This window comes from Megalobrama amblycephala, linkage group LG11, assembly GCF_018812025.1.
Source record: "Megalobrama amblycephala isolate DHTTF-2021 linkage group LG11, ASM1881202v1, whole genome shotgun sequence".
Lineage (NCBI taxonomy): Eukaryota > Metazoa > Chordata > Actinopteri > Cypriniformes > Xenocyprididae > Megalobrama > Megalobrama amblycephala.
Genome location: NC_063054.1, coordinates 39041204 through 39057516, shown reverse-complemented (window position 1 = coordinate 39057516; position 16313 = coordinate 39041204). Strand labels below are relative to the sequence as shown.

The window sequence follows — 16313 nt, the reverse complement described above, 5'->3', positions numbered from 1 at the left end:
ATGATATGATATGAAGGAGGTAACGCACGCGTCCGTCGCTGGTGAGCAGGATGGAGTCGCTCTTGATGTCTCGGTGAATGACGCCCTGCGTGTGGAGGTACGACAGTGCCTTCAACACCGACAGACAAACGGTGGCGATCTGCTCCTCATTCATCCTGTGAACGAAACACACACATGTTCTCATCAGAACACCTCCTGAACATCTCAGAGACAGGATCCAATGGAGACATGCTTCTCAGATGTTTCTCCTGAGATAAACATGGTTGCTAGGGTGTTCTGTGTGGTTTAAAGCAGGCTGTGATGACAGACTAATGACTGAGTCGTTTGAATTTCCACTCAAATTCATCTCGTCTCACTGTGTGAATGTAAATAAGAGTAATTTCAGCTCGTCTAAACCAGAAGCATCTATTATCACAGATTCAGGTTCAGCAGCGGCACTGAGCAACTAACCTGATCACTGTCCGCCTACACACACACACACACACACACACATGCACACACACACACACACACACACACACACACACAGAAGCGCATGTCATTAGCAGCACGCCTCAAACGCACAGCTTTAGCGCAGAACAAAGGCTGGTGGGTGATTCAGGACTCAAGCGTATGCGGAGCGTGAACGGAGGCCCAGCTGTCGACTGCACGCTCATCTGTCTCGCCTGCGGCTGCGGCTGCGGCTGCACTGGAGCTGAACACGCTGCCATTCGCTCCTCCTCAACACTAATGCACAGACGGGACGTGTTTGTAATTACTCCGACGGGAGCTCCATGAAGGACGCTTCTGTCTCCAGAACCAGATGCGAGATTTACTGTATATACAGAATAAAACTAGCAGTGAAATGTAAACCTGGTCAGAATCTTAGAGTGCGCATTAAATATAGGCAAGGCAAGTTTATTTATATAGCACATTTCATACACAATGATAACTCAAAGTGCTTTACATAAAAAAGGAAACAAATACATCAGAATTAAAATATAAATAAGCAGTAGGAAAAAGAGTAAACTAAGATGAACATAAGTAATAACGGCAACACATTGGATAACTGCATTAGTTAGCATGAATAATATATTAATCTTAGCTAATGTTAATTTCAACATTTACTAATATATTATTAAAATTAAAAGTCTTATCTGTTAATATTACTTCATGGATTTGAGCTGACATGAACTAACAATGAGGAGTTAAATAATTGTATAAAAATCCAATATATTTTAACAAAGATGAATAAATCTGGTTCTTCTTTTGTAAGTTGCTTTGGATAAAAGCATCTGCTAAATGTAAACATTATGTATTTTAAATTAAACCATTTATATTAAATTAATTTATATTATATTACACTATTTTACACATTATTTATATTATATCATATTTAATTTGTTGTTAATTTCAACATTTACAAATACATTAAAATACAATTAAATGCAATTATAGTTAAAATCAAAAGTTGTTTCTGTTAATATTATTTCATGGATTTGAGCTAACATGAACAAACAGTCAATAGTTGATTTTTTAAAATCAAATTATTTAAGTAATTTTAATTCAGATAAATACTGTAATAAATAGTAATATAGTAAATATGAATATAATATTTACTATAAATATTAAATAGTAATATAAATACTAATATAGTATTGATGACTACTATATTTCTAATTGTTAGTAAATGTTAGTTAATGCATTACTAATGGGACCTTATTGTAAAGTTGTACTGAAATAATAAAGTAATGACAATAATAAACAAAATAATAATAAGTAGGATTAAACAGAAAAAAACAATACAGCTAATAATCTGCTGTAAAATCCCTTTTACTCTGGTAAAGTCAGTGTAACACGGCTTGACTGTTTTATAGACATTCATATTCATGTTCAATAAACAAATAAACACACACACACACACACACACACACGCATGTGAAGAGTTGTTCCGTCATGTGACGCAGTGACTGCATCTGTTAAACACAATGAACGTCATCCAATCACAGCTCAGAATGAGTTTATAAGCTCTGATCAGCCTTAAACACCTGCAGATCCTGCATTAATACACACAAACTCATCTATCAGAGCCTCGTTAAAAACACTGTTAATTGAGAACGTGCTCTCTGAACAGACACACGCAGGAGATCAGCGCCACGATCATCATACACGAGACACGCGTCTATATTATATTATATTAGTTCTCTATTAAACCCAGTATTGTATATTATGAATATTTTTGTGGCTCTCTGACAAACTGCTTTTGCTCCTCACTTTGGATACAAACATCATAAAATGCATGCATTTAAATATTATTACAAATATTTCAGTCTAGTTAAATCTTATCAAACTGTGAGTGTCACATGACCCGTGTCGCTCAGGATGCAGCCTAAGAAGGGAGCTGTCTATGTAGACAGCAGATCAGCATCACAGCACACATCTCTCTATTAGCATCTCAAGCAGGACCAGAATAAAGCGACTGTTGGGGATGGAAGCATGTCGTGTCGACGGGGCACGCGTGTCTCTGAAAGCGTGTAATTACAGTCCAACACCAACCTGACGAACAACGCCAATTACTGTAATTATGCCGACGCTTCGTGAGACAGAAGCAGCGTTTAAAACAAACTTTCACAATAATAAATCATCACTGGACTATTGTTTCCAGTAGATAACACTGCATTCAAAGTGCTCAGTCTTTGAGAAGTGTAACATTACAATTACATATTAGATTTAATAATAGAGCTGGTTGTGAAATGTGTTAAACACCTTCACTATTAATTATACCAAAACCATCGCATGATATAGCTGTTTCTGCCAGAAACTCAATGAACAACACGATCACGCCTAGTGTGATATAATCAGTATCCTTCACAAATAAACTTTATCTCACTTGATTATTTTTGCTTTCTGAATTTGAATCTCGATGGACTCGGAGCAAAAGATCAGATGGTTCAAATCGAACGAATGAATCAGTGTTCTGATTGGACGAGACACTCCTCTTACCTCGTATGAGTGACGATGTCAGTCAAGGCTCCGCCCTCCAAGAACTCCATCACTACCCAGAGTTCATCACCGACCAGATAACTGTTATACATGTCAACCACGTTCTCGTGATGGTAGTCTCTCATGATGACCACCTGCGAACAGACGAGCTTCATTGTGAACGACTTAATGTGATTACAGCAAAACTTTTTGTGCGCAAAAAACAAAACAAAAATAACGACTTTATTCAACAGTCTCTTCTGTCGTTATCATTATGCAGGTGACGCAGTAACACAGTGAAGCTTCCGTGTTTACGTCCGAATGCCGGCTCAGTATTGGCCAAAGCTGGTCACGTGATCAGCACGACGAGATCAGCCAATATTGAGTCGGCATTCCGACGTAGAACCTGGAAGCGCTGGACGTAAACAACGCATGAGAATGACGCAGAAGAGAAGAGATTGTTGAATAAAGTCATTATTTTTGTTTTGTTTTTGCGCACAAAAAGTATTCTCGTCTCTTCATTACATTAAGGTTGAACCACTGCAGTCACATGACTGTTTTAACGATGTCTTTAGTTCCTTTCTGGACCTTGAAAGTGTTGATTATATTGCTGTCTATGGACGAGTCTCTTGGATTTCATCAACAAATATCTTAATTTGTGTTCTGAAGATGAATGAAGGTCTTACGGGTGTGGAACGACATGAGGGTGAGTGATTAATGACAGAAATTATATTTCTTTAAATGAGTAAATATATGCACTGTGGTCATTTACGTGTCAGCAGCTCATGATCCGCCGGTCTCGATCCACATTTGGGTCACTTTTAATGTGCATTTGGGAAACGCAACACATGCTAAACATCTTTACAAATTCTAATGAGAAATGCTTTTAAACCAGCTGTTGTCAATAAAGCTTTAAAGTCACCATGAAATCAAAATTGACCAATTGACCATTTTTTATGGAATCTTAAAATTTATCATAAATGATTTATCGGTACACATCATCGTGTTAAATTCATGTTCTGGTAATCTTGAATCAGAATATCTTCCTCTTGCAGCATCTCTTCTCTTCTCTGATGATGAGGGCGGGGCAACCTGTCACTCACATGAGATCCACCAATAGCAAATCGCAACCATCCAATCAATTCCACACAGACAAAGTCAAGCCCCGCCCTACATTTGTTCTTGTTTGCCAAGCAATTTCTATCGGATATACGGTTCAATAGGGAAGAAAAGACCTGCACAACTTCCCTTTTATACAGACTTTTCTACAGCAAAATAAAAACTCAATGGTTTAACATTTGAAAATAAATTAAGACAGACCTAAATATTAGTACTGTAATTTTAAGGTTGTACTGTAAAATAAAATTATTATATTATTTTTCTTTTAAACATATTGATATACAATCAGAAAATTTTTGGCCAAACAGCCCTACGAACAAGCAGCGATTTTTCCATAATCGCTAATTTACACCTGAAAAGCGGTCAGCGCTCACCTCGTTGAACAGAAGTTCTCGTCGCTGCTGTTTCCGCAGGTCCATCTTCTTAACGGCCACCTGCTTCCCGCTGTGCTTCTCGGTGGCGATGCACACGATGCCCGTGGATCCCTCTCCGATCTTCAGGAAGTTGTCCAGATACTCGCGCGGGTCGCCCGGGTTCACCACCAGCTGCAGCGCCGCCCGGAACTGCTCGTGGGAAACCCTGGAGGGCGGCTGCTCCGAGGACGAGCCCCAGCTGGGGGGGGGATACGCGCCGGGCGGGATGTAGGGCGAGGAGGGCTGCGAGTGCGCCCCCTGCGGGGTGTAGGGAGGGCTGGGCTGGGACGGCGGGTGGTGGTACGGCGACGGCTTGTAGTGGAAGGGCGGTGGGTACTGGAAACTGGCCGGGTAAGCGGGCTTGCCGTGGCTCTGAGGTAGTTTGAGGGGCATGCGCGGGTATGCCTCGCCCCCCGGCACCTGCGGACTCCCGTCCCGAGACGCTCGCTCGTAGTCGCCCTGTTCGATTCAAACAAGACACGTTAGCATTGAATAATGCAAAACTCACAGAGCAGGAGAACACGCTCCTCATTTATCACAGGGATGCTGTCTACTGAGGGAACACCCCTCAAACTGGAGCTCAATGTCACACATCCTGAAAAATAAAATGCATCACGTTTCCACATAAATATGACTGTTTTCAACATTGATAATAATCATAAATGTTTCTTGAGCAGCAAATCATCATATAAGAATGATTTCTGAAGGATCATGTGACACTGAAGACTGGAGTAATGATGCTGAAAATTCAGCTTTGATCACAGAAATAAATTACACTTTACTATATATTCACATAGAAAACAATAATATTATATTTTAATAATATTTCACTGTTTTACCGTATTTTTGATCAAATAAATGCAGCTTTGGTGAAGAAAACATTTAAACATCTTTTGAACGGTAGTGTATATACATCACATATATGCAACCGAGTAAAAGGAGAGCGGAGATCTTTTCAGCATTAAAAACTGCAGCTGCAGATGATACTAATAGAGCAGCGCATTAGAGAGATTCTCCGGCGCTCTCGTCCTCCACGTCAGAGAGTAAGTTCCCTGATCTGCAGGGTCACGGTGGGCGGCAGATTGAATTATTCCCACCACGCCCAGAACACAAAAAGATGACACGACACGGATCGTCTTCTAACCGCCTCATGATGAGGAAGCTGGCGGCGGAGGTGACGGGCGGCGTGTAATTACGCCGGTGGACTCGTTTAATCAATCATCCCGGCGAGGGTGTTTATGGGCCGGAGAAGTCCCGAGACCCCCTTTCCCTACCGGCACCGCTGGCTGATCCATGTTCGTTAAATGCACATTAATCTGAATTTGGCAGCGTAATCAACAACCCAACTGGAGTGTGAAATTGAATTCTGTGGTGGAACAGCGCGCCGCGGCTTTTATGCAAGGCCTGCAGAAAAGGAAGGTGCCACAACATCAGTTCATCACAATGAGCGCGTGCGTGCCCGAGTTCCCAAGTCCCCGAGCTGTCGGCCTTTAACGGCCTGCCGTTCCCAACAGCGCCAGCAAAGCGCTTGGCTCGCTGAAAGTGACCGAGTCGAGGTGAATGAGAAAGAAAGAGGTTCATTATGACGTCGGTGAGCCGAGACTGATGGGAGTCGCAGCCTGAATGTGCTGAACACTCCCAATCACGTCGTACAGCAAATCACACACGTAATACAGTGAGCATACAGTAGAGATTTCCCTGAATCGCTCTCTAACGCGACCCTGTGTAAATGAACAAAACCTGCCGAGTATATGCCTCATATTTCACCTCAAAAATCAAAGAGAAATTAACACAAAATTATATTTTGTATGAAGAAAGTGGAGCCTTTTTGAGGAACATTAGGCATTGTGACATTATTTTCATGACAATAAAACATTTACACAAAAAAATCTCATTGGTGAAATAAGAGAAAATAACAATAAATCATTAACATTATGAAATTGGATATTTAAAATCATACTGGATGTACTGAATTTAATTCATGCCGTTTTAAAATAAAATAGTTTTCATACAGTGAAAATAGTGTCAAGTTCTTTCATATTGTCAGATATGATACAGACATTTCTTTATGAGATTCATCTGATGATGGTGACGGTAAGACTAAATACAAAACAATATGCATTTTTTTATGAATCTTGCAAATTCTGCAGTATATGTCACAATACATTGAGGAATTATCCAGGAAGCGGCCTAGTGTACTTCTTAAGCACGCTGATGTCTTTTCAGTGATCCTGAAATATTTGTGAATTAAAATGACAACAGCACATCCCGGTTCAGAGCTCGAGCGCGTCTTTAAATGAAGGTCTGGGATGAGCCGCTGTTATCTGGGAGATTGCTACTGTTCCATTAATTGATTCCTGTGCCGCTCTCATGAGTAATTCCGTGTCTCCGCCGGCCGCGCTCTTTTCACGGGAGAGTAGATTAAGAACTGACACGAGATCCATCACTGCGGAGCATCGGAGCACCACAGCCCGAGCGGTGATGCGACCCGGGAGATAATACGCCCTACACAGCCTGCGGGTGAGGACCGGACAGTGTGTCTGCAGAACGTCCACTGCAATCTTTAATTCTACACAGCGCTGGGAAGCTTCCACTGGGAACAATGCGGCATTTATACGGGAACGGGAAGTGCGTGAACTGAGCATTAATGCAATGTAAAAGCATGAACCGAATAAATGCATGTAAATGTAGTGCTCCGTAATGATTACGCATTTTTGCTGCCACAAGATGTTTAAGCAAAACAACTGATCTCTATGGAGCCTTTCATTCCAAAATCGGCGGATAGGAGACAAGCTGCATTTGACTCAAGGTTTGGTTTAAAATGAAATGTAATATTCAGTGATATTATTGATCTGACTGCACTGACACTATCAGATATTTGAGCTGATCTGAATAATGACTCTATTGTCTTCTGTAGAGCTGCTTTACAGCAGAATCTGAATTTGCCCAAGTATACAAGGGGCTTTCCTTGCCATAAATGCTTGGACGTCTCTTTTGATTAAAAATAATGGCTAGTGCATTGGCTGGGATATACGTAAACCTACCAACATCCGTTGCCATGATTTAAGAAATGACTTAACGCGAGAGGAAAAAAGACTCGGTTAATGGAAACGGCGTCATTCCGCAGTAGTTTTTTAATCGATATTTAGAAAATATTGCAAAAGTTTTGCGCAAATCTGTAATGGGAATGCGGCTTTTGATTCTGTTATTTTTTTCCTGTTTATCACTGTGAAGCTGCTTTGAAACAATCGGTAAAGTATAAAACGCTACAGAAAAATGTAAGTTTGGATTTCTTTCGCATCGAGAACCACACAAACCTGTCGCATCAATAATGTATTTGTGTATTTTGACATGATGCCCCTGAGAGAAAAATGTGAACACGTCATCTTTAGAAGCTGCTTATCAGGACGCTGAGTTTATCTTTACCTTGCTTATGACGAGCGAAGACGTGTTTTCTGACAGTCTGGGGTACGTGTACGAGCTGTACGGCCCCTGCGGCGCCGCTTTAAATGCGCTGATGCCGTACGGCACGCTGGGCTCCTGCAGGCCAGATCCCGACCTGGAGCGCTGCCGGATGGCCGGCTGAGGACTCGTCTGACTGATGTATGAGGACTTGGGCCTCTTGTCGTAGTCCTCCCTCAGTCCCGCTCCGTATCCCCAGTCTCCGTCGGGGTAGGTCATCTGTTCACTGTGGATGGAGACCCGAGACGGCGTTCCCAGCGGCTGTTCCCTGTAATCCTGACTGGATCCCCCCAGAGAAGCCCGGTAGTAGTCCCTCCGCCCGCCCATGGCCATCTCGTCGGTGGACAGCCGCATCTTGCTCTCCAGGTAGGCGTGGTAGTCCGGAGGCATCTTGGCGTAGTCCGAAGACTTCTGCGGCATGGCGTCGGGATAGAAGGGACTCCGGATGGGATGGCCGTTCTGTTTGAGGGAGAAGCGGTAGTGCCGTCCGACCGGCCACTCCCCATCATGGACGCGGTACGGATCTAGTGAGAAGTCCTTGCTGCTGTCCAGGTCGCACGAGTAGCGGCCATAGTAGTGTCCGAAGCCGTTCTCCTCCGGCCCGCCGGCGTTGGACGTGGACGCAGACGCTGGTTTGCTGCCACCGGCCTGATGGGCTCCGGGCGGACTCTCTTTCCTCAGAGAGTTGGAGCGGGTCACGGAGATGCTGTCAAACTCCTCCAGCAGGCCGTTGATGGAGGCGTCCTTGGGCGGCCGGCTACCACGGACAATGGTCTGCAAAGAGAAGGCAGGAGAGTCAGTGAGAGACTTGAAGGTCCAGGCCAGAGCATTTCACCACATTGTGCTATATTTTGACAGAGTCAAACAGCAGTGGGAGTGCGATCAGAACAGGTTTGGCAGCAGCGCTCTCACGAGCTGAGCCTGAATGAATCACAGCGCTGCTCATCTCATCCCACTGCCGCTTAAGCGTGTTACACAGCTGTGTCGTGACTCACTGCAGAATAAAACCCTGAAACAGACCCAAAATATATGAGTGGCATAAGCTGAAAGGCCCAACGGAAGGTTTTTCCCAACTTCCCCTCTTGATAGTCATCCAAAACCTCATTACAATTACATGAGCAGATTACAAAAAACAGACATTAGATGACTCTTTTCATATTTTCTATACAGTACAGTCTGACCTAACACAGGTGAAACCAATCCCACAGATGCACACTGCAGATGAAGATCACACAGACGGCAAGAAAACACCTTAGCAACTGCAAAGCAACATACTAAAAATACTCTGAACATAGAAACATAGTGACAACCCTTCACAACACCATAACATCAGGACAGAGAGGTTTGTACAGTCAACTCAATATCTTGTGAAACTGACAAATGTAGTCATTTACTTCATTAATATTTATTTTCTGTATTTTTGAGTAACTGCTACTGTATGCACAAGTACAAATTGTGGTAAATTGATGATTGTTAAAAGATTAAATCTTAAAAGAGGACTGTAATGTGAGTCAGAGTATATTTCTAGACATGACCGTACAGTATGTGGCGTGTGACGCTCCGGTAAAGAGTGGCCTCAGTGATCTTGACCTGCATCTGCAGTAGAAAAACGACCTCATTTAGTTTGCTGCTGCAGCTCTTTAAGTAACGTCACATGACCTCAAGGAAGAGTAGTACAGAGGTCTGGACTGATCTAGAACAAGGGATCTTAAGCATGCTGTAGAGTTTTGTTGCAGATGCCTGTCATCAATCAAAACACCTTGATGAGCTCATTCAGATCAAACTCCTCAGGCAGGTGGAATCATGGGTAGATGGTCACATTCATGCTGTGAAACCCCTGTAAGATCCACCAGGAGCAAGACTGAATCATCATCCAACCCTATCGTTCCTCCAGCTTAATGCTGTAAAACCCTTTTGGTTGTAATTGGTCTTTTGGTTGATTGTAACATTGAGATAAACTAATGCATATCAGTGTTGGTCCATGTGAACTGAAAGATGCAATCTATTAAACACCACCATGAGTCAAGCTGAGACCAGAATGAGATCAAGCCGTCTGACCACATTCACATGCACATCGTTTTAAGATTGGTCCACATTAAACCTTTACTCTGAAGCTCAATATAAACACATTCTCAATGTTTAATGTGCATGTAAAATAGAGAAGCACAAGAATCCACGGATCGATTTTCACATTCTCACTTCAAATTAAAAATCGAATCAGATTAAAGGTAAAACAATATAAATACATTAAATGTGCATGAACATAAACACTTTCAGATCTATAATACCTATAGACATGAAGTTTTTGACTTAACAGATCTGAAGTGCTGGAACAGGTGGTCAGGTTAAGAGAAACAGAGGAGCTAATAAACGTCACACTCCTTCAGCACAGAAAGAGGAAATAAATCTCCCGGACAGGCCAGTCTCCTCCTCACAGGAGCATTACACTGAGTGTCATCCATCTCTTTAATGCGCGTGTCTCTGAGCTCATTCACTGAGCAGAGTCCATCTGAAGAGAATGTGATCACAGGCCTTCACACCTCTGATCTGCTGCCGTCACTTCAATACACCCGCTAACACTCACTCAGACTAATGTTGGTTAGTCAAATAAAGCTCCGCTTAGACTCAGAGCCATCAGAGGCTCATTTGAATAAGACACAAATGCCCTAAATATGATACCAACTGTACAGTAATGCGCAAACTAGATTAAATAAAAGTTAGTCAAGACAAACTTTATGTTGTCTTGAGAACGCCTGGCCAGAAAGTTTGAATTAGTTTTGCCATGCAGATAGACAGATGTTGTTCTGGGTGTTTGAAGAGGTGTCATATCAATCACAAGTTCAGTATGGAGTACTGCAAGGCTCAGTACTAGGACCGTTGCTTTTCACCCTGTCTAAACTACAACATATGCTCTCAATGACAAATGCGAAACAGTTAGTTCATGTGTTCATGACCTCAAGGCTAGATTACTGTAACGCTCTACTGGGTGGTTGCCCTGCAAGCTTAATAAACAAACTCCAGCTGGTCCAGCAGCTAGAGTTCTTACTAGAACCAGGAAGTATGACCATATTAGCCCGGTTCTGTCAACACGCCATTGGCTTCCTATTAAACATTGCATACATTTTAATATCTTGCTAATTACTTACAAAGTACTAAATGGTTTAGCTCCCCAGTACTTGAGCGAGCTCTAAACACATTATAGACCCACACGTCTATTGCAATTTCAAAATTCTGGCCAGTCAATAAAACCAGACACACTTTGTCAGTTTAAATCTAGACAAAACATCTCTTTAACCAGGCATACACATAACACATTATCACATCTCAATAATTCAAATCAGTTGATTGCTAGGCTGCATAAACTAGGTCACTTCCTATAACACCTGATGTACTTGTTACATCGTAAGAAGAATGGCATCTACACTAAAATTAGTCTCTCTGTTTATCCCGAGGTTAGCGTTGTCAGCCGTATCTGGTCCGTATCCAGATCAGATGTTGGACCTGTAGTTAGACACGACCACAACGCAGCCCTGAATGTCACCAGAGACCATGTCTACAAGACAATCCCCTGTGAAGACCTCATCGACACGACAGCTATCGGCACAGATCCTCAGCAAGGTCCACAAGAACCAGACAAGTCCTCAGCACAGAGCCTATGGCCAGCTTTGGCTCCATCTGTACTGTATATAGCGCTATATAAATAAAGGTGACTTGACTTGTTTGCTAGGGTGTTCAGGGTCACTGCTAGGTGGTTTCGATGTGGTTGCTAAGGTATTTTATGTGGTTGTTAGGGTGTTGCTATGCAGTTGCTAGGGTGTTTTGGGTCATTGCTAAGAGGTTTTTATGTGGTTGCTAGATGTCATGCTTGGCTGCAGTAAAGCGAACAAAGAGAAGGAATCAGGTTCGACACTGTCTTAATATCCACAGAGAAATCCAAATGAAGGCAGGAAGGCAAACACAATTATACATCGACGAGACCGGACAAATAAGAACTGAAAACACAGGAACTTAAATACACAGGCAAACAAGGTGATTAACGACGACACAGCTGATGGCAAATCAAATCAGCAACCATAGTGACAAACACAGACAGGGAAATGGTGCAAACGCAAAACAAAGTCCAGACTGAATGACACTGTGACATCACGCTCCCTCCAGGGAAAGTGTGGCCTCGCACCTGCAGGTTGAATGGAGGAGGAGGCTCAAGAGGGGGATGGGAATCTGGGAGAGGGATGGAACAAAAGAAAATCCAGGGTGGTGCAGGTGGTGGTGTGATCCAGGGGATGGTCTTGAGCAGGAACGGCTTATAGTGATCCAGGCCACAGCCAAAACAGCATCCCATGGTGGCGTTGCTAGAGGGAGGAGACATGGTGGTGAGGGTCTTAACGCCACCATGGGGATGAGCGTAGGAGACGGAGCTGATGGACGTGGAGCCCTCGGTGCAGACAGAGAACCAAGGAGCGGAGTGACGCTGAAGGAGGCCCCAACAGAGCTGCAGCAATGACCCCCCCAAGATGGAAGCAGGGCACCGAAGGGCTGAGGCAGAGCTTGAGGGAGGGTGGAGCCAGAGGGAGCCATAGGGGTGGAGGGTTGGAGCGCAGCGGATGGCCTGCAAGTCTGTGGCGATGTCCAACCCTAGTGGAACTGATGGTCCGAGGGAGTCCGGCGGAGCTGAAAGCCAGATAGTTACTGTTGGAGTTGGGGAAGGAAGCAGCAAAGGCGGAAGAATCAAGGCGACGGGCCAAGGTAAAACGACGGGATCTAAGGCCGGGGGCAGTGGCAAGGGATCCCCATGCCCAGGAGGAGCTGGCTCACAGCAGGTCTGAGGTGTTGCCGAGCCACTGAGAGGAGGCTGAGGAGGAACTAAGGGTCTGATGGGAGACAGCGAGGACTGGGTAGCAGGAGGGGCTGAGGGCTGGAGAAGAGACTAAGGAGGAACAGAGGGACTGGCAAAAAATGAGATGGCTTGGGTAGATGCACAGTTTGAGATTTGTAGAGGAGGTGGGAGAGGGAGGCTGGGCGGGACCAGCAAGTCCAAAACAGAGCAGACAGTATCAGGTGGGATCAAAGGGTTAGGGAATCCTCCTCTCCAAAATAAAAATATCTGTTCATGGTGGTGACTAGAAACTCACTCTCAGTGGCGTGAGCGTGGGTCTACACCCTCAAACTCTTCACGAACTCCCCCGGCGATGGATGATGCAGCCAGCTCGCACACCTGGTCAGACACGTGAGGCTCAGGCTCTGGGGCGATGTCTTGCTCAGTCATTCCTTTAGGCACTGGCTCATGCATCACGGGATCTCTGTCTGCGGTGGGCTCATGCTGCCGCTCCTCGCCGTCTTATGGTTTCTGGTTGGGCACCGGGATGGGAGTGGGGTTGGTGTCGTGGTCGTCATGTCTGGCGGTGAGCGGCGATCCACATGGGACCAGCAACCACTCCGCAAATTCAACAAAGCTCCCTTGAGGGCCCTCCCCAGACAACTGGGCCTTTGTGGCATTGTTAAGTCTGACTGACGGGCCAGGTAGAGGAATTCATCCACATGTACCTTCAGGGAGCAATTTTTACCATAGTGACGGGGAAAAAAAACAAAAAGAACACTCACTATCACGGCAAAAATTTTGCCATGTTTTATCACTTCTCGGTCCGGTCTTCTATCATGCTTGGCTGCAGTAAAACTCGTGAAGAGAAGGAATCAGGTTCAAAACAGTCTTTAATAATATCCATAGGGAAATCAAAACGAAGGCAGGAAGGCAAACACAACCATACATCGACAAAACCGGACAAATAAGAACTGAAAAAAGAGGAACTAAAATACACAGGCAAACAAGGTGATTAGCGACGACACAGCTGACCGTGATGGCAAATCAAATCAGCAACCATAGTGACAAACACAGACAGGGAAATGGTGCAAATGCAAAACAAAGTCCAGACTGAATGACACTGTGAAATTGGGGTGTTGTGATGCAGTTCCAACGGTGTTTTAATTGGGGTAGCATAAAAGAAGAATAAAAAGTAGAATAAAAATGAATTGAAATTCAAAGAAAATCAACTTTCAATAATACAAAATTGCTTTAAAATTGCAAAAGTCTTTAAAGGGACAGTTCACCCAGAAATCATCATTATGTCATCATTTATGCCGTTCAAACCTGAGTGACGTTCTTTATTCTGACAAACACGAAAGAAGATATTTTGAAGAATGTTGGGTACCAAACAACATCAGAGCCACTGACTGTCATTATATGGACTAAAAACAGAGAAATTTGACAGAATAAAGAAAGTCATGCAGGTTTGAACGACATGATGATGACAGATTGATGACTTGATGAACTTCGAATATTGAAACAAGCATTTTCTGTGAAGCTGCTTTCAAACAATATGTTGTGAAAAACGCTACACAAATAAACGTGAATACAAATATTGAATGCTGAATTGGCAAAGCCTTTATGGGCCTTACAGACAGAGAGAAACCACTCAAAGTGAATAAAAACATCATGACTGACACCAACATACAAAAACAAACAATTAAATACTTTTTAAAAAGGACAGAAATCTATATCTTTAATTAAAGAGACAGCACACTAGAGTTGATGTTGAGTGTGTGCGCTTCTGGAGGTGATGGAGGTTAATTATGTGTCGTATCTCCGTCAGACTCACAATCAAACGGGCTGCTGGGAATCTGCGAATGAGACGCCTGCGTTTGTTCTGTTAGCATTAGCGGCGTGATGACAGCAGCCATATTTCAGCAGCTCTGTCGTGCGGCGATAAGCTGTAACAGATCCGGCGGCGGCGTGAGCGTCTCGAGGTAAAGGTGCGGCGTGAGTGAAAGTGCTCATCCGCAGATAAGCTGAGAGTTAACCTTGAGCTTAATGAAGTGTGTGTGTGTGTGTGTGTGTGTGTGTGTGTTTGGACGTAATTAATGACACTGCTGATTTCTGCGCAGGGGACAGTTGGCCAATGACCACACAGAAACTCCGACCCGCCTCCACGCGTCCAATCACACGCATGCATTATATCTGCATTGACGTCACGAAGCTACAACTTCCTGTTCCAGTGTTTCATAAGCACACGCTGCAAAACAAACTACAGTAGGAACATGTTCATTTGAGCACATTAAGTATATTTAAGTCAAGTCAAGTTTATTTGTAACAGGGTTATTACAGTTAACTAAAACTACAACCAAAACCATAAAAAATTCTTACTTGAAATAAAAAGAATGTTAACTGAAAAAAAAAAATATATATATATATATATATACAAAACCAAACTTCTGCTAGATTTTTCTCTTCTCATTTTCATTTAGTTTAACTTGATGTACTAAAATAACTAAAATAAAACAGAAATACAAATGAATAAAAATATAGATACATTCTACACTGATATAAACAATCACGCAGTTGAGATGTGTTATATATTATAGATCGCTCTATGTGAGTGTCTGTATGTACATTTTAAAAAAATATTAAACTAAACTTAATTTACCGTGTTTGTCCAATAAAGTTGTCCAATTAATAAAGTCTAATTTAATAAGGTAATACATGTCAAAACACTGGAGTTATCTTATGATTTACAATGCAAAAATTATCTCATACTCAATAAGAAAAGACAAGTCATTTACTGTAACACACTGCCAATCAAACTGACCTTTTTTTGTTTTTGTTGTTTGTTTTTTTTAGCATAAATAGAACAAGGTTTTTAAAGTTTTCAAAATGAGAACAGACAAAAACGTCCATTTAAGGGTGTTTAGTCTTAGTCTATTTTTGGATAGAACATTTCTGGATTGACTGCAGCTGTGAGAATAACTGAGAATAACTAAACTTTTTCTCAATTGAAGGATGAGAGAAATATTGTATTCAGTGCAGATGATGATCAGAACTCCTCTGCTGCCATCTGCTGCTCAACACTGAACACTGCACACTACACACACACGCTGCACACTACACACAGTACACACTACAAACTCACACACACTGCACACTACACACTACACACTCACACTGCACACTACACACACTCACACACTACAAAGCTCCCAATTTCAGGACTGTCTACCGTTTGGTCACCCTATCTAGGACACATTTCACAAAACTCAGCTCACTTTCTCACCCAGTTCTCCTGACCATCACAGCAGTGAATTTCACATCCCAAAACTCCCAAAACACTTCATTCATGTCTCAAATCAAGTCATTCTTCTGTAACACAGTCACACATGACACAATGAGCTATTATATGTTGTTCATACAGTGTGTCTTTATAACACAAGAATCACACTCTCTACTGTTCAGAATTCACTGCAGTTTGTCACATGATCCATGTTTCATTACAGATGGTGATGAAACTGATTTGATAGTATTTAATTTTT

The 16313-nt window shown here is 42.8% G+C and overlaps 1 protein-coding gene across 8 annotated transcripts in view; it reads right to left on the bottom strand.

Moving 5' to 3' along the window:
• Positions 1 to 16313, bottom strand: part of pak5 (p21 protein (Cdc42/Rac)-activated kinase 5) — a 41580-nt gene that overhangs the window by 3127 nt on the left and 22140 nt on the right. For 7 of the 8 annotated variants that reach the window (XM_048207963.1, XM_048207961.1, XM_048207960.1 and 4 more), the window contains 4 exons: positions 7920 to 8729; positions 4455 to 4952; positions 2983 to 3116; positions 29 to 155 (listed from right to left, as the gene is read on the bottom strand). In XM_048207963.1, the coding sequence (XP_048063920.1) occupies positions 29 to 155; positions 2983 to 3116; positions 4455 to 4952; positions 7920 to 8729 (1569 nt within the window). The remainder of the gene's footprint in view (positions 1 to 28; positions 156 to 2982; positions 3117 to 4454; positions 4953 to 7919; positions 8730 to 16313) is intronic. The other variant, XM_048207967.1, reaches the window with a different exon arrangement.